General features: G+C 36.2%; 4 protein-coding genes across 4 annotated transcripts; all 4 read right to left on the reverse strand.

Moving 5' to 3' along the window:
- Nucleotides 1–12,816: 12,816 nt before the first annotated feature.
- On the reverse strand, nt 12,817–13,662 carry LOC145679337 (uncharacterized). The gene has a single exon (XM_081749921.1). It carries the CDS (start codon nt 13,660–13,662, stop codon nt 12,817–12,819), a length of 846 nt encoding a protein of 281 aa, XP_081606047.1.
- Nucleotides 13,663–14,038: 376 nt separating this feature from the next.
- On the reverse strand, nt 14,039–14,887 carry LOC145679338 (uncharacterized). Its single transcript, XM_081749922.1, has one exon. It carries the CDS (start codon nt 14,885–14,887, stop codon nt 14,039–14,041), a length of 849 nt encoding a protein of 282 aa, XP_081606048.1.
- Nucleotides 14,888–15,988: 1,101 nt separating this feature from the next.
- On the reverse strand, nt 15,989–16,618 carry LOC145679339 (uncharacterized). Its single transcript, XM_081749923.1, has one exon. It carries the CDS (start codon nt 16,616–16,618, stop codon nt 15,989–15,991), a length of 630 nt encoding a protein of 209 aa, XP_081606049.1.
- Nucleotides 16,619–16,640: 22 nt separating this feature from the next.
- LOC145679340 (uncharacterized) lies at nt 16,641–17,429 on the reverse strand. Its single transcript, XM_081749924.1, has one exon. The coding sequence runs from the start codon at nt 17,427–17,429 to the stop codon at nt 16,641–16,643; it is 789 nt and encodes a 262-aa protein (XP_081606050.1).
- Between the last annotated feature and the right edge of the window lie 5,594 nt (nt 17,430–23,023).

Consider the following 23,023-nt stretch of genomic DNA (forward strand, 5'->3'; position numbering starts at 1 on the left):
ATTGATAAAAGTTGGGCCAGGAGGGAAAACAAACATTCAGCGCAGGTATTCAAGAAAATGACAGCATAGCTGGAAAATGTGTTAGAATACTTTGATGGAAGAAAAGACCAGACCCTAACGCAGGCGATAAAAGGAAAAGGCATCGACGGCAAATCGAAGAACAACACTTAACAATAGTTTAAGAACCAGGTTCAATAAATTTGGGCCACGTCGCACTGTGGTCGTAAACTGAAGAAAAGCGGTCAAAAATCGATTTTGTCAACTTCTCCTATGAAATCGGTATTGATATTTGATTATAAGAATAGCTCCTGCTTCCAAATGAACAAAACCGTTGGATGAACAATGATACGGATACACCTGTTGATTTTGATGGTTTTCAATAAAGAAAGCTCCGAATAATAATTGATCCATTTTTAAAAAATCCATTGAGGAAACGGACTGTCCCATTCTAAATTTAGCTTCCAAATTTCTTTCAATTAGATTTTCGCAATAATTTTAGAGGCATCAAACTTAATGTAGAGAAATCAAACCTAATGGATCGAACATCTTTGGACCTTCTGATAAAATATTGCGCTTAGTTACAATTAACTTAACTGATACAAGATTGACATTATACGAAAATACAAAATTTGATGGATACCACAGATTTCCTACTGTTTTCACTGAATTACTACTGTCAAAATCTAAACTACTTGTCACTTGTTTCGAATGAGAGGGTACGGAGTCCAAAACTTTGGGACTGTTGGATGTCCATTTTTTCAGTTCAAAACTTTCTTTCCTCAACAATGCACTGAGTTGTTTTGTAACAGAATTGCTTCACTAACTGAATTGGCACCACTTATTAAATCATCAACAAAAAGTCTTGCATTACTATAACCACTGCAATAGGAGATGATTCTTCTTCATATTTCGTTAATTCTTGCAAGCTTTTCACTGCTAAATGCGGTGCAGAAGCTGTACCGTAAGTTACCGTCATGAGTCTGTAATCCTTGATCGGAAGATTAGGATGTTCACGCCACACAGTTCGATGGAAGTCTCTATGTTCTGGTTAGTTTCTCACCGGTCAATACATTTTCTCAATATCAGCAGTCAATGCCACATTGTGTTGTCTAAAACGCACAATTAACAATTAAGTTATACTAAAACCTAGGTCCGACAAATAGCTTATCATTCAATGACACATTAGATGAAGTTTTACAACTACTATCAAAAACTACTGTCAGATTTGTTGTAGAAATGGAATCGTTTAGTACTGCATGATGTGGTAAGTAACACACTTCACTTTTTGGTTTCAGCATTTCACCTTCTGGAATCTCCACATGCTCCAGTACCTCATACTCATTCATAAAATCTACATGACGCATTTTAGGCCGCTTTTTCAACCGCCCTTCTACTTGATTAAGATGTTTTACTACCATTTCACGTGACTCACCAAGTCTTGCACATTTGTCACAAAAGGGTAGCTGCACATGAAATCTACTTGTTTCATCTCTTTGATGGGTCTTCTCGAAATAAATTTTAGACTGTTTTTCTTCTGACAACATTAAATTTTGTGCCAGTTATAGACTGCACGCACATTAACAGACTACCATTATACACAGTTTCAACAAATACTACTCGACTTGCTTCTTCTTCTTCTACAGCTAACTAAGCAAACAACTTTCAACAAAACTAAGCAATTTAAATAAACAAGTTAGAACTAAACAATACTTCTCAATCCATTCTATGATTAATTGTTTCAGGTTTAGTTCATTTTGAGACTTGATTCATTTAAAGACGAAGAAAATGGTTTGAAAGTTACGCTGATGATCATAAGTAGCAGATGCATTTTATGCAACCAGTTAATTATAAGCAATGCACGTCTGCAACTTATAATTTAATATAGGACCACAGTGGGAAGCCCAGGCAAACTTCACAAGAAAATTCCATAAACCGTGTCGTCCTGCTTTATCCATCGGAGTTCGTATTGCTGCAGTTCTAGCTTCGGTTCTGCCTGTATTCTGGGGCTTCCGGTTCATTTAGAATCTTTCGGTCTACCTTGTTTATAACTTCACCATTAACTGTATGATACCGGTAAAAGTAGTATAATCCAGTGGCAGTAATCTTGTATGTGAAATCCGGATGTACCTCATAAGATAATTTTTGGCAACAGTTAGTCAATATATAGTAATTATGACTAATGTAAATTAATATGACTAATTATGAATGTAAATTAATAAATGAAGGGTACATGGTAATAACGATCTAAGTCCATTTTTTTTTTGCGAATTTAAGCTGTTATTACCGTTTTATACAACGAATAGTGGTCTTACATATAGTAAACTGTGTATTTCGAAAACGTGACCAATTTCACTGGAATTTAGCTTTGGAAGATTCGTGTACTTTGGAAAAACGATCAAAGTCCACATGTCCATCGGAAAAACGATCGAAGTCCTTAGTTCCATAGTCTCACTGATTCAATGCGAAGACGAGCTGAGTTCGTATGTCTGTACGTTTCGTTGTATGCTTCTATGTTTGTTACCATAACAATATCAGTACATAATATTAGTACACCTTTGTTATGTCTATCTAGAAAAGATAGTGAAAAAGAGCCTACATGATGATGATGGCATTTCGGTAGGAGGTAGAATGATTAGACGCATAAGATTTGCAGACGATATGGCGCTTGTTGCAGAATCTGAAAAGAAAATCAATAAAATGTTAGAAAAAATGAGAAAGGGCTTTGAAGAATATGGGATGAAAATAAATGTTAGAAAGACAAAAGCCATGGTGATTGGAACGAAGGGGTCTGTGTCAAATATAAAAGTAGGAGGGGAGAAAATAGAACAAGTGAATAGTTTTCGATACCTGGGTAGTATTCTTAGTAATGACATGAAATGCGAAAGTAAAATAAAATCAAGGATAGGAATGGCGAAAGAAGCCTTTAAGAGGAAGAAAAGTCTGTTTTGTGGGACTTTGAATAAAGAGTTGAGAAAAAGACATTAAATGCTTCGTGTGGAGTGTTGTACTGTATGGGGCGGAAACGTGGACATTACGTAAAGGTGACGAAAAGCGAATGGAAGCCTTCGAAATGTGGGTGTGGAGAAGAATGGAAAGAATTAGTTGGATAGAGCGGAAAACGAATGAGAGAGTGTTAGAAATGGTGGGTGAGAAAAGAACACTTCTAGATATTATTAGGAAGAGGAAGAGAAACTGGTTGGGACATTGCCTAAGAAGAGATTGTATCATGAGGGACATCCTAGAGGGTATGGTGGTGGGAAAGAGAGGGAGGGGGCGAAGGAGACTACAATTAATGGATGATATAAAAACAGAAAGATCATACGCGAAGACGAAAAGGTTAGCGGAGGACCGTGGAGCATGGAAGCTTCTCAGCTGCGGCAAGTGACCTGCCAATAAAGGCAGAATACCTATGATGATGATGATGATGATTTGTTATGCCAACTGATTCCTGTTCTGATAGCGTATAACATCGAGTGCTGTGCTTTGCAATGGACAAGTCTAGTTTAGAGGAACAGTTTGCACAGAAAGCTGGGCTCAGTGGGAAGAAAAGAAACGGAAATAGGTGAGTTTCGGATGCATCAAAACGGGTTCATGTCATGAGTCACATTACTGGAGATGATTGCATGAAGTTAGATTATGAAGTCCGGATGAAGTTTTTTCCACGTTGTTTCATTACTGCATGCAAGTCACTGTGAGTGACTTGCAAATATTCTGGATTCCTGCCCAAGACAGAATTAGAACTACACAATATTCCTATTGTTTTACTTTCTGGTCCCCACAACGGAATCGTTTCAGAGCATTTAAATTATATTTCCAGTAAGGGACTATTCATATTTAGAATGTAACAAAAACATACGCGGTTCAAACGTGAAACACCTAATGACTGGCGTGAGGTCATTGAACACGCACGGTAAAAAGCAGAACCTTTCATTGTGATAGACTGTAAGCCGAAAGTTTTCTGTCCATGGAAAACATATTTTGGCAAGACATACAAGTAAAAATGTCCTTTTCCACAAAGGACAATCTTAAAATTCCTTGTGATGAGGATGGATACACTGATTCAACTTTAAAAGTCATACTTTGGTCTATATAAAAGATACAAAATCATAGAAACCTCTCAACTTCGAGAACTGAAAGCAGATCTATTGCCTCCGATAAAACAGGGACAGCAGATTGGAATTTTCCGAACAAAATATGAATACTTGCAATTGTTGAAGCAATTCAGTGGGCCAGAAGCACAACAGTACTTCAGTTCACTGAGAATACTTGAAAATGAGATGGGCGAAGACAGTGAGTAAGTTTCAGTAAAGATCCCCCCCATCCACAAACAGGAGACAGTGAAATATATCTATGCATGTATTGTGTATTCAGGAAAGGTTCTGTATTTTAGTTCTGAAATTGTAAATTTTATTTGTAACAGTTAATCATTGTAATCTAAATGACTGTAGGTTCCAATAAAATTGTGTATTGCTTACGAACAGAGAAAGAGATGTAATAATTCTCGAGAAGAAATTGAAAATGGTCCTTACACTTTTACTAATAATGGTCTAATTAATGTTCGCTTTTTCTTACAAAGTTTAAAAATTGACTTAGATCGTTATTCCTTTGTAGCTTTCATATATAATAAAATATTTTCAATAATTATTAGGAGTGCTAATACGCAATGCTTTATTTAATAGCTAAATGTGTACTTAAAGTGGAAAAATACTAGTATGGTTTTGTATATACGATGGTCAGTCAAAAATTTTAGCAATCCCTCTCAGACAGAGTAAGGAACATAGAAGTACGCAATCGTGGTATGAAGAAGAACTTCGGACTTCAGCTGACAATTCTGTCAGTTAGACGTAAAGCTTAGTCAATTGCTGAAACATCACAGTTCAAACAATGGAGGAATATCCCAAATTCATATTCTAATGGAACCACAAATATTAACATTCCTGCAGTAAATAGTATGTTCCCAGTAATATTACGTTAAAGAAAGTCAAACTGTACGACATTATTGTCTGTTTGACAATAGCCATGGAAGTTTTTCGACGTACTTAATCAAAGAAATGATAATTAAAATGTGATATTGACTTAATGATATAAGAGAATGAACATCATGAAGGTAGAAGAAACATTTGCCCTTCATATGATTCTATCCAAAGATTTCAAGTCGAGATGTGTAATGCGAAATCTAATATGAGGTATCAAATACCTACTACTTGCAGCTATTTTCTTAATGAAGTGCACAACCAGCACTCTCCGGATCTCTCTCCGAACTACTTTTGGCTGTTTCGTACTATGAAAATGGAACCTTTTGCTTAGAAATTATGAATAAAACAAAATAAAATACGGTTGTTAAATTTCAGATGATTCTATAAGAAGCCTTGAACGAAAGCTCACAGCAATACCAGTATTAATTGAGGAAAGGTACCGGTATTCAATAGTTCTAGTTAGAATGTGACTAAGTAAAAGTTGTTACATATTTTACTATACCATAGTTCCGGACTTTTTTACTAGCTTAGTAGAACCATACAACTTTAGGTTTAAATTTAAGCATTAATAATTGTTACAAGGTCCAATCTTTTCATATTTTCCTAATCATTTAGAATGCTTTCTTAATTAACTAAGCAATGTAGAAATTACAGTGTACACATTTTGGAAATATATTTTCATTCCTTATATAACAACAGCCCATATTTTTCCTTAGTAAGCAAATTCTCTCATCTACTCTCTAAGTGAAAAGACTACCATTCTTTCATTTTTCTCTCTGTTGGTATCTGTTGGTGTGGATGTGTGTGTCTTTCTATATTCGGTAAGATTTTGAAAGATTGCCACGGCAATATATTTTCCCTGCCTTGGGAGATTCTTCGTTTCCGCTTAGATTGTCAAAAGAGAAACTTCAGACGAGGAGGTGTTAGTGAGTGCTTTACTTTTCCATTCTCGCTTTTCTTATGTCTTCTTCATCCTTTCAGGAAACGAAAACTACTTTTTCTCATTGAAGTTTTTCTTCATACTTTTTCTTGTTATTCTTAATTCCATCTATTTCTATATTTTTTAAAAATTTTTCCTCATCAATTCCTATAGTCTTACAACTTCACTAAAACGCACGTTTCGCTTCTTCAATTGAATTTAGATATTAATGAAGATCATGTTGATAAACAGAAGCTGAGATTGTGCTTATCATATGGTATGCTTATGCCCTGTTACTTTATTACCGTGATTAGTAAATTTTAAAGAGTGCTATTTTCTAAAAGTTCTGAATTCGTATAAATAAAATGCTAATTTAAAAAATAGCGAACCTTAACCCTTAAATTATCTATAAATTTTAGGTTGTGTTTAACTTTTCCAGCTTTTGGCAGCTCGATTAGTCGGTTTAGTTTTAGGAATTACTTGGCTTGAAAATTAGACACTATACTATATTTAGTGATTCTAAATCTCCTCGCACTATTCGCACTGTGCTCTCGTTAAACGTTACCACTGAGTCGTATAATATCATTAACAATTATAAATACACGTTTCCTTTTATCTCCATTGATCCATCGTCTTTATGAAGATTAAAACGAGTATCACACATATCCTTCTCTCCATGAATGGTCAGGATCTTGCAAAGCAAGACTTTTAGCAAGACTAGTGCACTATGGTTTGAAACCAATAATCCAAAGCTGTAGAACATGAGAAGTAGTACTGTACTTATGTGCGATCGAAAAGTCACAAGTTCAGAAGTGTGGTTTCTAAAAGATGGCAACGCTGAGTGCGCTAACGTCGTTTGCATTTAACACATGTTTCACGTTATTTCTTGAAACGTTTGCAACACTGATTTGCGATTACCATATTTTTGTTTCTATTTTTATTGTTGTTTCCAATGACCTATCCAATTTTAGTCATTCGATTTACAAATACAAAATGTTCTCTTGGTTTGGCAACACTGTTCATCCGGTGATGTTTGTCAGTACACGAAGAGGTGTCCTTCTTTCTCTAGTTGCTTCGTTTCTCTGTTTCTTTTGTTTCTCTGTTATCACGGTTAGACATTTTAAATTATAATATAAATGTGAGAACGTCATTTCATGATTTTGCTGTCAAGTCGGCACGGGTTAACGTTTTCGTAGGGAGCTGGTATTTACTAATGCGTGTTTACGGTCACATAGAATACATTTTGTGCTTGCGCGTATCGTAACACGAAATTACGTTATATAAGGAATACCCTAATATATATATATATATATATATATATATATATATATATATATATATATATATATATATATATATATATATATATATATATATATACACATATATATATATACACATATATATATATATATATATATATATATATATATATATATATATATATATATATATATATATATATCATACCGATGCATTCCGATGCTATTCAAAAGATGCCATATCAGTTGCAACTCTATGAATGTGCATTACTATTCTGGAATATGGCATCATTATCCGGAGACAGTACCTTGAATATAGTATCCATATGGTCTAATATGGCGACCTAGTCACAGACAGAGAGCAAACGTTAAAAATCAGCACAGGACCTAGTGAAAAGCAGAATGTGTCCGATCACACCGTAATGGTTCACGGTTGAGTGGACATACTGCGGATCATACGGATCTTTGGGCATTCACCACACATAAATACAGACAGTAGTTTGAAATAAGATGAACAATGACCTATCCGACCATATTACACGTTACCAGTCATCATGTTTCATATTTCATTTCACGGAACCATTGACGTTGCTTTAAATCGTGATCCCTTGCAATCCGATCTTGTATGTCTATGTCATGTGACTCACAGCAGACTGTCATAGATTTTTAGTCGAATCAATTGAAAACTCGTCATAGCAGCTAACGAAGTGCAAGTCGTTGTGGTATAACTTGGTAAACAATCACTCAAGATAAGTATTTGTATAGAGGTATGCGTTAACCAATTTATTGTTCTGAGATTGCGATATTTAAAACGATTGCGATTTAGAACAAAAATTAAATTACCTTTAAAAATCTTTGTATTTATGCATGACGGGAAAGAAAAACATGGAAAGCGCTGTCATATATAAGAAGGTGTTAAAAAAAACTGACGTTGGATTGTATATGAGAACGTTAGAAATGTTTTACTGTTAATCATGCATAATTAGACTTTTTAGTGGTTCCACGTAGCATAGTTGCTACTGCTCTCGCCTTTGGTTCTAGAAGTCTCGGGTTTGTTTCCAGGTGGAGAACTTCATAAAAGCCTTTTCAGGCTCTCCATTTTGAATGTGAATATTATTAGGTTTTTTACATTCACACCAGGCAAATGCCAAGACGATACCTAAAGATTCATGGGTGCTAAAGATTATTGCTTCTCTCCACATTTATTTTTTCTTCTCTACTGAGAAGTACGATCTCCAAGGGGCGTCATCTCTCATACCTGACAGCCTTAGAGGGCCACAAATTCGGTTCACCCAGATATATAATTCCTTAAAACTTTCTAAAAGAAATTTTCTTGAAAAGTTTTTAAAATTATTTCTTACATGTAAGTCAGAAACAGAACTAAAAATCAGGAAGTTCCCCTAAATATTATACTGTACACGCCAACTTCAAAACACTTTTGGTTGCATAACAGGATAGGAGTGGGTAATCATCATTGCATTAGTGTGTAGTGTCGGGAAAAGAGTAAAATTAAGTTTGCAAGGCTTGAGAATACGGTTGAACTATTCTTTTAAACAAAAGCATGTATATAAAGTTAGAAAAATAGAAGCATACTTTGCTTAAAAAGATAAGAAGCAAAAGAAAACAAATTGTACTTAAAGGTAAAAAAATAAGAAAATACTTATATTTTATTTCTGCATGACTAAAAAGAACAATGGGAAGCGCCCTCATATACAGTCAGTCTATATGTGACCTCTACCGTTGCTTTTCATTTTAATCAGGCACATATATAATTTTTTTTTGAAATTAATTATTTTTGAGAACGGAATTATGTTTTAGTATGATTGATTTTATTTTTTACTTAATATTATTTGTTTTGTTTCGCTTGTTTTTTTTTAAAGGAAAACATGTTTTTGAAAGATTCGTTTACATATCAGTCATAATTAAACACATCTGCTCATAATTATATATATTTAATAATAAATAAATTTTGTTTGTTTTTGTTTTTACATGATAGTCAACATTTGGTATCTCAAAACACTTAATCTACCTGGGGAATGAGTTCAAAAATTACAACATTGCAAAAATTAATTTTTTCTCCTTTCGGTTCGGTAAAATGAAGAAATGGGCTAGGAGTAAAAAAAAAAACATTAGATGGTCCAAGTAGTTAATTATAATCTGTTATAATCAATTGCACCAAACGCTTTTATAGTTTTAGACTCATTTCTTCATCTTATCCATATAAAAAAATCTCTTTTTCTTTATGTGTATTTTATGAGTTCATTTACTGTTTACGCTTAAGAGTTTGCATTTTTTGTTATAAGCTATTTCACATTCAGCAAGTTCTTCAAATCTATCCTTTTTCTCAATCTGTAGCACAGTTGAAATAAGTATTAACATTGGACTTTATACTGTATCTACATTCCATATCCAGAACATATTGATTGGATAACGGAATAGGATACGCAATTAATAGAGAGAAATATCAATAACTTAAATAATTAAGTAAATATATATATATATATATATATATATATATATATATATATATATATATATATATATATATATATATATATATATAAGATACTGGCAGTGCTCCACGTGTTACTGTGGGTAATGATTTGTGTGTGTGTGTGTGTTTTTTTTTTTTGTTTACACCTTTCATATAGAATTCGTCTGAACTCGAATACTCGGAAAAAATTCGAATCGTATAGACATTTTATACAAACACACCCACCACTTCTTTTTTTGTACTCTAGGGCAAACACAAAATTGTATATCTTTGACTTGGCATCCATTATAATAACTGTAATCGCCACTCTTTCCTTTTCTTTCCTTGTCGACTAAATATTAAAAGAAAAAGCCGAAATACGTATCAAATTATTTTAAATGATAAATGCATAAACCAAATTTTATGACTCTAACTTTCAAAGATTCCAAGATATGACAATTTCAACATAGTAATTGCCACCTTTGTTCCCTCTTCTCTCGCACAGAATTTTTTACAAATCCTTCCTTAGTTGCAAATTCTATACACTGTGCAAATTTCAAGTATCTAGCTTAGTGATGGGTAAATTCCCGGGAAGATATTTTTCGGGAATATTCCCGGGAAGATTCCCAAAATGGGAATTTATCCGGGAATTTATGTTTAATCAGAAATAAAATTGCATTCTATTACTATATTATGATTTCAAAGTTGAATTAATTTTTTATATTACAGCATATTATTACTGTTGTCCACAGAGGACTCTATAATAAAAAGTATATTCTGAACGGTACTATGTTACTTTATTAACACTTTATTATATTTAGAGAGTACGCATAAATATATATTTATTTACAATATGTTCTATCAATTAAATATGTGTGAAAAATTATATAGTAAGACCTAATACTTTTAAACCACTAAACAGTTTAAATTTATATGTAAGTGGATTTGTTCAACTTGACTCTATTACTGATATTATAAGCACATTAAATTTATAAATGTTTAAACCAATTAGATTGGGTAAATGCTAGAAGATACATGTCTCACCAATTTATCAACATTTGCGCATGCAGACGTTAATTCACATGTAAAAGAAGTTCGAGTACCTCTTCAGAAATTCGAGTCAGAGAGAGGAGACAGACCGACGTCTATTACTAGTGGTGGTTTAGGGTTTATTAATAGTACTTCATCTCTATTTCTACATAATTCTAAATTACTTTACAAAATGGTTCCTTTTCATCATTTGTAAATTAGAACTTTGCTAATTTTGGCTGTTCTTTTGCACCTACGTTTTTGCGATATTCCGATGCGGTTGTTTTATAGTTTCATACGTTAAATTACGTCAGCAAAATTAAATTCAGACAGCATTGCAGAGCGAGCGTTAGCGAATGAATGCGGGTTAGAGTCCCGCATGGCACGTTCTTTTTATCTTCGTTACCGACAATTCACTTTCTTTCCTCACAGAAATCATTTTCACTTACCTTTCCGTTTTGTATAAATCCCCTAATGCCCTAAAAAAATTATGTTCGACACTTTCTTGACTACTTTAATATCACTATCAACTCATTTCTTCCGTAAATCATCCTACTTTTCGCTAGTTTTGGCTCCTCAATACTAAACAATTACCTTACTTTTTAGTTCAAATGCAAATGGAACTTAAAAACTCATATTATTAGTAATATAAAGTACCGTCAAATAATATTAAATTTTTTAACCTCTAATTTCTTTAAAACCCAGAAGTAAATCATAATATATTAAAATAAAGTAATTAGTCATATGGTTCTTATAATTTGGAAGATAAAGTAGAGAAATGGAAATAAATTCCTTCCCGGGAATTTATAGGCCAGGGAAAAAACCCGGGAATATTCCCATTTTTAAATTCCTTCCCACCGGGAATATTCCCACTGACCATCACTAATCTAGCTTAAGGGGTTTGGGATTTATGTTGATCAATCAGTCACTCAAGATTTATTTATATATGGAGACACATACATAAAAGCAACATTGTCACATTATATTGTCACCTTACTCACGTTCTCATTCATAGTTTCATCATTCTGTGACAACAGGAAATGAATTAATTTAAGATTTGATGACAAAGTTGATTGTAAGATTTGATGACAAAGTTGAATAGAACATGTATAAATCACCATGAGTTAAAGAAAAAGAGGGAAAATACTTGACGAACAATTTAAGGGAAACTAGGCATATATTAAAATAAGAACAATAAATTCAAGTTCAATCTATAATTTTGTTTAGCATGTGAGGTAAGACTTATTAAATTTGTAAACCGAAATTCAAGATGACTAATGATCATTACTGATAACGAAATAACGCTTCATTTCCTTTGTCAGAAGGTTGCTATTAGTTTTGTTTTAATTTGGTTAACTTTGATAAAAATAAAAGTTCGTAGCAACTTATATTTTGTCTTGTTGTATATATCACATATATTAACTGATTCTATTAAATAATACAAATTAGTCACTATTAAATCCAGTACTATGCGTTGGGGAAAATAGATTTGAAGAATTCTACACATGTATATTTATAAAATTCTAACTTTAAAGGCTCACTAAGAGTGATCGGTGTAAGTTCTTTTTATGCAACTGCAAGATAGTCGCTTCCTTCCCAATCCAAGGTTCACGACCTTTTAAGTTATCCTAATATATACAGAGTGGTCGAATTAAAAATAATTTACTATCGATATTATCGTATGTATTTATGCTTATGTTCTTAAATGTTCGCGATTTACTTAACTGACAATGGACTGTCTTTAACAATGGAAACTTCCAATACTTGTTTTTACTTTTTATTGTAGCTTACTAATCGCTGGTTTTCAACTAACACTTAAAATAAACCACAAAGTACATATAATAACTGCACTGTGTTCATTGCACTTAAATAACAAACTTAACTTTAAAATTATGGAAGAAATGTTCGTGCCTCGTGCCTTATGCACCGTCTCTCTTCAACACTTTCCATCTTGAATAACAAATGAAAACTAAATTTCGTAGAAACAGTGTTTTCAGTTCTTAAAAATATTACTACATAATATAAGACTTAACATGCCGCCCGCCAAAAAAAGGGCCAGTGACCTTTTTTGTAAAAAAAGAAAAGAAAACAAACTTCACATAACAACAAATAAAATAGACTAAAACAGGAAATAAATATACGTTAACATGAATGACATTACGATTCATCATTATTTGGTAAAACACAAAGTCCTCTAATTGAGCGTTTATATAAACCATTGGAAGTTTTAACAGTAGCCACTCGAACCAAACCGTCAGGTCCAGAATGCACTTCAGTGATGACACCCAATTTCCACGATAGAGGAGGTAGCTTATCTTCTTTGAGAACCACCAATTGACCTGGCTGTATGTTGGCATAGCTTCTCTTCCACTTATTTCTTCCTTGTAGTTGTGACAAATATTCCATATACCATCTTCTCCAAAACTGTTGAAATTGTTGTTGGATCCTTTGCCATCTTTGAATTAAACTAATCTTCTCCTGATGTAAGTCACGTTCTGGTAGTGCTGTCAATGGTTGACCAATAAGAAAATGACCAGGAGTTAATGCTACTGGATCATTAGGATCATTGGATAATGCTACAAGAGGTCTCGAATTTAAGCAAGCTTCTATTTGTATGATTAATGTTGTTAACTCTTCAAACGTGAGATGTGACATTCCCATGACTCTTCTTAAGTGGTATTTAAAGGACTTAACTGCAGCCTCCCAAAGACCACCGAAGTTGGGCGAATATGGCGGAATAAAATGCCATTGGATTTCTTCAGTAGTTGCAAAATTCTTAATACTTTCTTGATGGTCACCTGTATGCAACAACTTTGCGACTTCTTGAAGTTCCTTGTTGGCACCAATGAACGTAGTTCCACTGTCGCTATAGATATGCTTGCATTTACCTCGACGAGATATGAATCTTCTCAAAGCAGCTAAAAATGTCGGACTAGTAAAATACTCACAACTTCGAGATGGATAGCCTTTGTTGCTAAACACACAAACACTGCAATGTAGCATTTCACCTTTGTTTTTGACTTTCTGGTACCAGTTTTGATGTAAATAGGACCGGCAGTCAATTCCAGAATTTGTGAAAGGTCTCCTTAGTTCTACTCTGTTTTGGTAGTTGTCCCATTAATTGTTCTGGTCCAGACGTCTTTAATCTTTGACATGTAATACACCTTCTAATAACTTTCTTGATGGCATTTTTACCATTAGGTATCCAATACCTTTGCCTTAGTGATGCTAGCATTAACTGACATCCAGAATGTAGCAATCGCCTGTGTTCATGTTCTGTAATTAGTCTTGTTAAGTGATGATCTGGTGGTAGAATAATTTGATATTTAGCATCAAATTCAAGTTCAGACATCTTTAATCTTCCACCAACTCTTAGTAATTATTGATCACATATGAAAGGATTGAGAAACAAGAGTTTGCTCTTATTGCTAACTCTTCCACTTTCTTTAAGATCAGACATTTCCTTAGCATAATCTGAGTTTTGAACTTCTCGTATTAGTCTGATTAAAACTTCTTCAATTTTTTCCAGAGTAAGAGCATCTACATTTCTTCTTGATGCTTCTACTTTAGCATTCTTGGAAAACCGTATGCAATAAGCCAAGACTCTCTGAAGTTTGTTCAAAGTAGAGAATCTTTCGATCATACTATTATCTTGAGTTGTCACTAAGTAACTTGATTTTAATTTATTCTGTTCAGGAATCTCTCTGAGTGGGGCAGGCTCCGTCTTAGGCCAATTAAGTGAAGAACACTGTAACCATTGAGGACCGTTCCACCACAAATTATTATGTATTAACTTGTCAGGACTTGTTCCTCTTGATATAATATCTGCAGGATTTTCACTTGAAGCGACGTGTCTCCATTCTCCTCCCACTTCTTGTACCTCAGCAACTTGATTGCCAACAAATGTTTTCCATCTATTTGGACTTGCTCTTAACCATGCTAAGACCACCATAGAATCTGTCCACATATATACATGGGATATTCGTTGTTTTAATGCCTTAGTTACCTTCTTGACAAGTTTTGATGACAACACTGCTGCACATAACTCTAAGCAATGCAGGGAAATCTTTATGGGCGCCACTTTGGACTTAGCACATAATAGCTTCGAAGTAACTTGACCATCCTTGTTGACGGATCTTAAATACACACATGTTCCATAAGCCTTTTCTGAAGCGTCTGAGAAAGCGTGAACTTGAATGTCTATCAAGGTACCCGACTGAAGAACCATTCTGTCTACACTGATATCTGATGATGAAGGAATGAATTCAAGTACTGTCTTGCATCTTTGCTGTAGTTCTTTAGGAAGTGTTTCATCCCACTCCAATCCTGCTTGCCACAGATCTTGAAGAATTATCTTACATACGATTGTTATTGGGTTAACAATTCACAACGGTTTAAAGATTGAAGCAATAATACCCAACATCTTGCGTTTTGTTAAATTATTATTCGACCTTTGATTTAGAGTGAATCAATTCATCACTTGAAATTGATCAGTTGCTGGATGCCAAAATAATCCTGTTTAGACTTGACCCTTATCGTCTAAGCGTAATGGAAGTTGTGTTTCTCTCAATTCTTCAGAGATGGATTCCAATAACTCAGTACTGTTGGAACACCACTTTCTTAGCAAAAAACCACCCTTTTGTAGCATTTGTATTAATTCGTCCTTTATCTTTAAAGCTTCCTTCAAACTTTCAACCCCTGAAATACAATCGTCAATATAGAAGTCATTCTTGAGAACTTGTGCTGCCTTCGGATATTCACAAGCTTCTTCTGCACTTAATTGCTGGAGAAAGCGAGTAGCAAGGAAAGGCGCTGAGGCTGTTCCGTATGTGACAGTCTTTAATTATTATACCTTAATGGGTTCTTCTTCTGATCTTCTCCACAAGATCTTCTGGAATTCAGTCCCGCTCATCAATCAAAATCTGTCGATACATCTTATCTATATCTGCAGTAAAAACTATAGGGTAGGTGCGAAATCTTAATATAATTGACTGCAAATCGTCTTGCACAGTTGGACCAACTTTGAGAACATCGTTCAGTGAAATGCCACTAGTTGATCATGCGGATGCATCAAATACTACTCTAGTCTTCGTAGCAGTACTAGCTTCCTTAATAACTGGATGATGAGGCAAGTAATATCATTGAGTAATATTAGAATTGCCTTCCACTTCCTTCATATGTTCCAAAGCTTCATACTCTTCAAGGAATGCCACATAATCTGTGCGTAGCTTGGGACATTTATTTAACCTTTTCTCTAGTTGTTGTAAACGCTGAATAGCTGTCTTATAAGAATCACCTAACTGGATCACTTCTTGTTTGAATGGCAGTCTCACAATAAAGCGTCCTGTTGAATGTCTTCTAGTGTCTGCGATAAAATGTTCTTCGCACCCTTTTCTTCTTTGGATAAAGGAGTTTCTTGAATATCTTCTATTTTCCAAAACTTCTGCAGCTGATGGCTTAAATCATCGTTGTTGTGCAAAAAGAATGTTCGATGTTCTGGCATGAAGTTGTTGTGCTTTGGCATCTGATATTGTCCTGAAACTATCCATCCTAACTCTGTATTTTGGAGAACTGGAAATGCTCCTGGACGCACCTGTTGTCCTGCTTTGAGTAGACTAAAGAAAATTCCAGCACCTAACAACAAATCAATCTTACCAGACTTGTTGAAATTAGGATCCGCTAACTGTAAATTCGGTGGAAAGTTCCATTCTTTAATGTCAATATCAGCATCAGGTAAATTTCCCGCTATTTTTGGCAATACAAAACACTCAACGTCTACACTAAAATCACTTACAGCAGAGAATACTTGTAACTTACTTCCGTATTTAATGTTGCAACTTACATTATTAATACCTTGTACAGGAACATTGATAGGATATTTCTTTAATTTTAACCTTTGAATGAGAGATTCTGTTGCAAAATGAGATTGGGAACAACTATCAAGCAAAGCCCTAACCATATGTAATTTACCATTGCAATCTTTAACTTGAACAACTGCAGTTGAAAGTAAAACACACATTACTTTCAGGCTTCACAGAGCAATAAGTACTAGTATTAACAACTTCCTGTCCTTGAGACATTGACTTTTCCCCTACATGTTCCGTAACAGAATCATTTTCAACACTGGCAGCATGATTAGGCTGTGATTTCTTAAAATCACTATGCAATAACGTGTGATGCTTGAGATTACATATTTTGCATGCACTTAGCGAACAATCTTTCGCTACATGGTTGACAACATTCAAACAATTAAAACAAAGTTTGTTCTGTTTCGCAAAACTTAATCTTTTGGATACACTTAATTTCTGAAACTCATTACACTTGTGTAACGCATGACTTTGTTGACAAAACGAACACAAAACATTAGTACTCACATAAGATTGTGTAGCATTTTTTACATCTTTAACAACATTAGATTTACTGAAATGAGGCTTTGATTGCGTAGACTTTACCAATTCTAAGGCCTGGCATTTATTGTCTAAAAATACATGAAGTTCTTCTAAACTAGCAAACTGTTCCCTATTTGTTTGATTTTCAAAGTCTTTACGTGTTTGTTCATCTAGCCTTTCCAAAACTAGGTGCGATAACAATATATCCTCCAAAGGAGTATCTAACTGTAACGCCTTAAGTGCATTTACGTTATTTATAGTTTGATTTAATAATGTCCTTAAGTCCGCCACTGAATCTTTACTGACAGTTGGTAATGAAAACAATGCCTTTACATGAGCAGTTGCTATTAGCTTTGGATTATTATACCTTTTGCATATCATTTCCTAAGCAAGTTTGAAATTTTCACCTGTCACTGGTATATTCTCGACTAATTTGCTTGCTTCACTTGATAATGAGGACAACATATAATGAAATCTTTGAATATCATCTAAACTTTGATTGTTTACAACCAAACTACTGAAAGTATCATGAAAATGTCTGAAATCTATAGCTTGACCTTTAAATGTTGGTAGCTTTATGACTGGTAATTTTAGACACCCTGTATTCGCGGCTGAATCACCTGACGAACTTCTATTGCTACTACTAGCCTTCTCAGCTGTTTCAACAATTGACGTCATTTTTGCAAGAGTATCGTAGTAAGTAGCTTCAAACAGCTCTCTATCCTGTGTATATTCATTGTTTTCGTCCTTTAATTCAAGCTGTTTTTGCACTTCATCATATTCTTTGAATATATTGTGTAAACGTGCCCACCTAACTTTAATTTGCATTACATCACCGTCTGCTTTAAATTGTTCAACAAATGTTTTCATTCTTGTAAGGGAAGCTTTAGCTAGGCCTCTTGCCTTTATAAGAGAATTAGTATTTGAATCCATTGCTTGTGATATTTCTACCTGAAATCCTAATAACAACAGACCTTTACACAAGTAAAAAGAAACAAAAAATATACTTAGCTACGTGACTGCTATATGTCCCCTTTGTTTTTCTTCAGATTGCAATGCACAGCTGAATGCGTAGGCACTTACGTGATAAGTCCACTAGGTCAATTTTGCGTCTGTTTCTTAACACTCACTGTTTTTACACACAAATAGTCAATATGAATGTTTAAATTATTCACTTATTCTTTTTCTTGGCACAACACTTCCTCCATTCGGCACTGGAGGATCAAAAAACTGTTTATGCTTATGTTCTTAAATGTTCGCGATTTACTTAACTGATAATGGACTGTCTTTAACAATGGAAACTTCCGATACTTGTTTTTAGTTTTTATTGTAACTTACTAATCGCTGGTTTTCAACTAACACTTAAAATAAACCACAAAGTACATAACTGCACTGTGTTCATTGCACTTAAATAACAAACTTAACTTTAAAATTATGGAAGAAATGTTCGTGCCTCGTGCCTTATGCACCGTCTCTCTTCAACATTTTCCATCTTGAATAACAAATGAAAACTAAATTTCGTAGAAATAGTGTTTCCAGTTCTTAAAAATATTACTACATAATGTAAGACATAACACTATGCATAGATTCATCTTAGGTTCACTTTTTGCGTTCTTAAATTTTATGCTTCTCTTTCCTCTATTTTATAAAAAATAACGTGCTATTTTTATTTTTCCACAGCGTAAGTTATAATATCGTACGTAAGTGTTAAATATTAGTTTGATATTTCACAAATACCAAAATAATGAATCTACTATATCTAGTAGATTCATTATACTTTAATGAATCTGCTATAATTGAATTCATCCGTTTTCAGCCGTACTTCCACAATCTTGCAGGTGGGAATCTTAGTTTCTTCTTTCTTGATTCCAATGGTATATGTTCAATACCTCTTCTATCATTCAAGATCCAGTGCCTTTTCTTTTTTAAAAGCATGGTATTATGTTTGTTTAGAGATAGACCTACTCTTCTTATGAAGACAAACTCAAAGCAGTTTCCACGGATAAATTATTTCGAGTGTGTAAAATTATGTCATTTGTTCCACTGTACATACTCTACGTGATCACAAATACCTGGAAACCATGCGAATTACGTGTAGCGCATAGTAGACTACATAGAAGTGCAATCTACAACGAGATGAGAAATGTGAAGGACCACAGCAGGGGACAACAGAAAGGGTCGGTCCAATAAACGGACTTCAAGTGAAGTGCTTGGGTGCCACAGATTAACAACTTAGTGCAAGCGATATAGAACACCCTACAATCAAGAAGTCCACTGTAAAGGATGTCATAATTAAGTAGAAACGAAATGAGATGTGAACAACCAAACAACTTTCTGGATGAAAGCCCATATGGACAACCGACACTTCAAAGGTTGAATATGGTAGTACATGAAAACCATCAATCAGCGATCGCCACCATCACACAGAAATTCCAAACAAAATCAGGAGGTAATTCTAGCTGCATGATTGTTGGATAATAGGTGTAAAAACTCGGTTGTAATGTGCGAGCGGCTGCCCATAAGCCCCTATATCACCAAACTAAATGCGAAATACTCCCTCGCTTGAGGTAAGGAGGTGCGTAACTTGTCAATGAAACATTGAGACATTTGAAACCGTGATTTGTAGTCATACATTTCTTTTTAAAATGTGGCGATCCGATGACTGAGCATGGAGTATACCTGGTGAAGAACATCTAGCCTCCTATGTAGTGCCGACTATCTAATGTCCGACTGTATAGGAGCGTTAATCCCGCCATGGCCGGTCCCAAGCCCGTGCTGAGAAAGGGGGAGGGCCCCCGCTGGTTCAATTCCTGTGGCATGCATTGTGGCCACAGTGCACTGGTGGGGGAGATTGGTTCGAGTGGGAGTTTGGAAACAGACTTTCATTTTGAGTGTCCTGTGCGGACGTCAACTTCTTTTGTGAGGTTGCAAGTAATGCAGGACAACAACCTACTGGCGGAGGTGAGCCTTCGGGTATCCTCTGAAATGGGCGACTAACTCGTGCCATTGGATCTGGGAGAGTACGTGTGACCCCATCACGTTCTCAGTGCGGTAGGTAGTCTTTGACTGCCGTACCTACTGGCCGAGGTGAGCCCTCGGGTATCCTCCGAAATGGTCAACTAGGCTGTGCCCTTGGGTCCGGGAGATAAGGCTGCGTGGTACCCCAACACGCTAAAAAGAGTGGGTAGCTGGTGTGTCCAAGGGTGTGGGCGGATCCAGCGCCCTACCGGGAGGATGATGTATTTACTGCCCTCAAAGAGAGTGTAATGCGTTCTCTTGGGTCCGGGATGGGATACATAGTATCCTAACGCATACTCGTATCTCAGGAGCGCTGAGGAAGTGTGTCCTTCGTCCCAGGTTTGACAGCTCTCTGGGTGCAGGTACCACGACCCTACCAGGGGAGTCGCAGCTCCCAAATGGCCATTATCTTTAAAGGTAGACAGACTACATCAGCCATTGGGTCTGGTAATGTACGGTGTATCTCTACCGTAATCAGAGGTAGTTCCCTATTGTTTGAACGGCCCTACCGAAGGAAGGGTGTGGGTGTCCCTTCTAATGGTGGCCTACACGTACCATTGGGACTCGGACAAGTAGCTTGGCTACAACGTGTACGTGGCACCTAGACACGTTAGAGAAAGGTAGCCCCGTATTGTTTGGGTGGGCCTACGAGGGGAGACACGGCTCCCTCCGAAGACACGGCTCCCAAATGACAATGTCTGCCCTGAGCAATGGTCTACATCAGTCATTGGCTCTGGTAATGTACGGTGTACCTCTACCGTAATTAGAGGAAGTCCCGTATTGTTCGGACGACCCAATGGGGGGGAGTGACGGATTCCTGCCTGCCGGGGACCAAACGGAAGTGGGGGAGGGGCCAATCCCAGGATTCTGGGTAACGGTTCTGATCCCGTCAATGGGAGGAAACTCTGTAGGATATGGGCCGGCACCAAACTCAAATAGTGACTTACAAGTACCATTGGGTCCGGGATGAGATACGGGAGTAGTAGCTTGGCTACAACGGGGACAAGTAGCTTGGCTACAACGTGTACGTAGCACCTAGACACGTTAAAGAAAGGTAGCCCCGTATTGTTTGGGCGGGCCTACGAGGGGAGACACGGCTCCCTCCGAAGACACGGCTCCCAAATGACAATGTCTGTCCTGAGCAATGGTCTACATCAGTCATTGGCTCTGGTAATGTACGGTGTACCTCTACCGTAATTAGAGGAAGTCCCGTATTGTTCGGACGACCCAATGGGGGGGAGTGACGGATTCCTGCCTGCCGGGGACCAAACGGAAGTGGGGGAGGGGCCAATCCCAGAATTCTGGGTAACGGTTCTGATCCCGTCAATGGGAGGAAACTCTGTAGGATATGGGCCGGCACCAAACTCAAATAGTGACTTACACGTACCATTGGGTCCGGGATGAGATACGGGAGTATCTCGACGTGTGCGCGGTACCTCTACACGACAAGGCGGTTGCCATTAGAACGATAGAGGTAGGCAGGGCCGGGATTCAGCAAGCCCCCTCGGACATTGCCTGAAGCCCGGGATTTGGGTTGGACTCTGCCAGGCTGTGGTCATACCGTGGGATTAGGTAGCTTGTGGGAGCCAATCTCAGGATTCTGGGTAACGGTGAACACGGGCGGGAGGTGGGCTTGCCTTATAACGCTCGGGCGCCATGTCTACAGAGCATGGTACGACTGGCTCGCTAACAGTCTGCCTCGACCAGTAGGTCAACTGGTAGGCACTCTGGACTTCGGTCTCGCCACGCAGTGGGCGTATCCCACTCCCTCAGAGAATGAGGATTACATCGCTCAGGCGAGTCAGGATTAGGGGACAAATCCTGACGGATAAAATACCAGTATCGAGGAACTACGGGCGGGGTGCCTTTTATCGCGGAACCCGTCCATTAAATAGATCGAACGGTCGCGGGCATGCTCCCCATGCATCCAATTAAGCAAGCTAATAGTAGACCACTAACATCATCTGTCTAGGAGAGTGGGGTTATAGTCTGAGTATGTCTTTCCTTGAAAAGGCTTGGTCCCTCGTTCTGTTGCACGACAGTGTCGCAGCATATATTAAGTTGACATTTTGACCCGTTTATGCTGCCTACCATTTAAGAACCGTTCGGCTATAGATGCAAGAACTGGGAAAAAACCGCCTTTTATGAAAAAAACTAGGTTTTTTCTGCTTCGCTTTTTTGCTTGGGAAATTTTGGGCTTTTTTCAAAATTCTGCTTTAAATTGATAAAGCAGACTTTGTTTAGCTTCTCTATAACACAAAAAATAATTTAATTAGTGGCTGATGCTGATAATAATATAAAACCTCGAAAATAAACCATGAATTTCGAATAGATATTTCAATCAATTTCACTTCAACATATTTACATTATGAATTCCAAAGGATTAACCAATGTATATAATAATAATTTTTTAAGCTCCTATATACAAAAGTAAGCAGGGTTGGCAAAGTAAGCACTGTTGTTTTTGAAAATGCCGAAAACTCGTTTTTGGGGGGAAGTTTAAACCAGGTTTTTTTGGTTGAAACCAGGTTTTTGGTTTAAACCAGTTTTTTCGGTTAGATATTTTGCTTTATGTGTTTATATTACATATTCACAGAAATAAGTTTGTTTCGCATTAGTATTATTATGCAACAACGGGGTTATGTTGAAAGAGGTCCCATAAGCTTAAAGAAGTCCGGTCAGTAAATTTCTTAAATTGAGAAACTCCCGCTCTAGCCATCGGGAAAATCCCGTCATTACTTTAAATGTAAAACAATAATGGGAAAATCCTGTTATTGCTTTGCATGTAAAATTTAAAGGCCAACGTATCATAATCAGTACACTAAAACTGAGGTATTAAATAACAAATTTAGTATGTGGATATCATTGAAAGTCCAATCCAAGTTAATGTTGGAAGCTACGTAGGCAATCGATAAATTTTGCCAATTACTATCAATATATTTAAGCAACGTTGGCTT

Source organism: Thermobia domestica, chromosome 2 (assembly GCF_964235325.1).
Source record: "Thermobia domestica chromosome 2, izTheDome1.hap1.1, whole genome shotgun sequence".
NCBI classification, from domain to species: Eukaryota; Metazoa; Arthropoda; class Insecta; order Zygentoma; family Lepismatidae; genus Thermobia; species Thermobia domestica.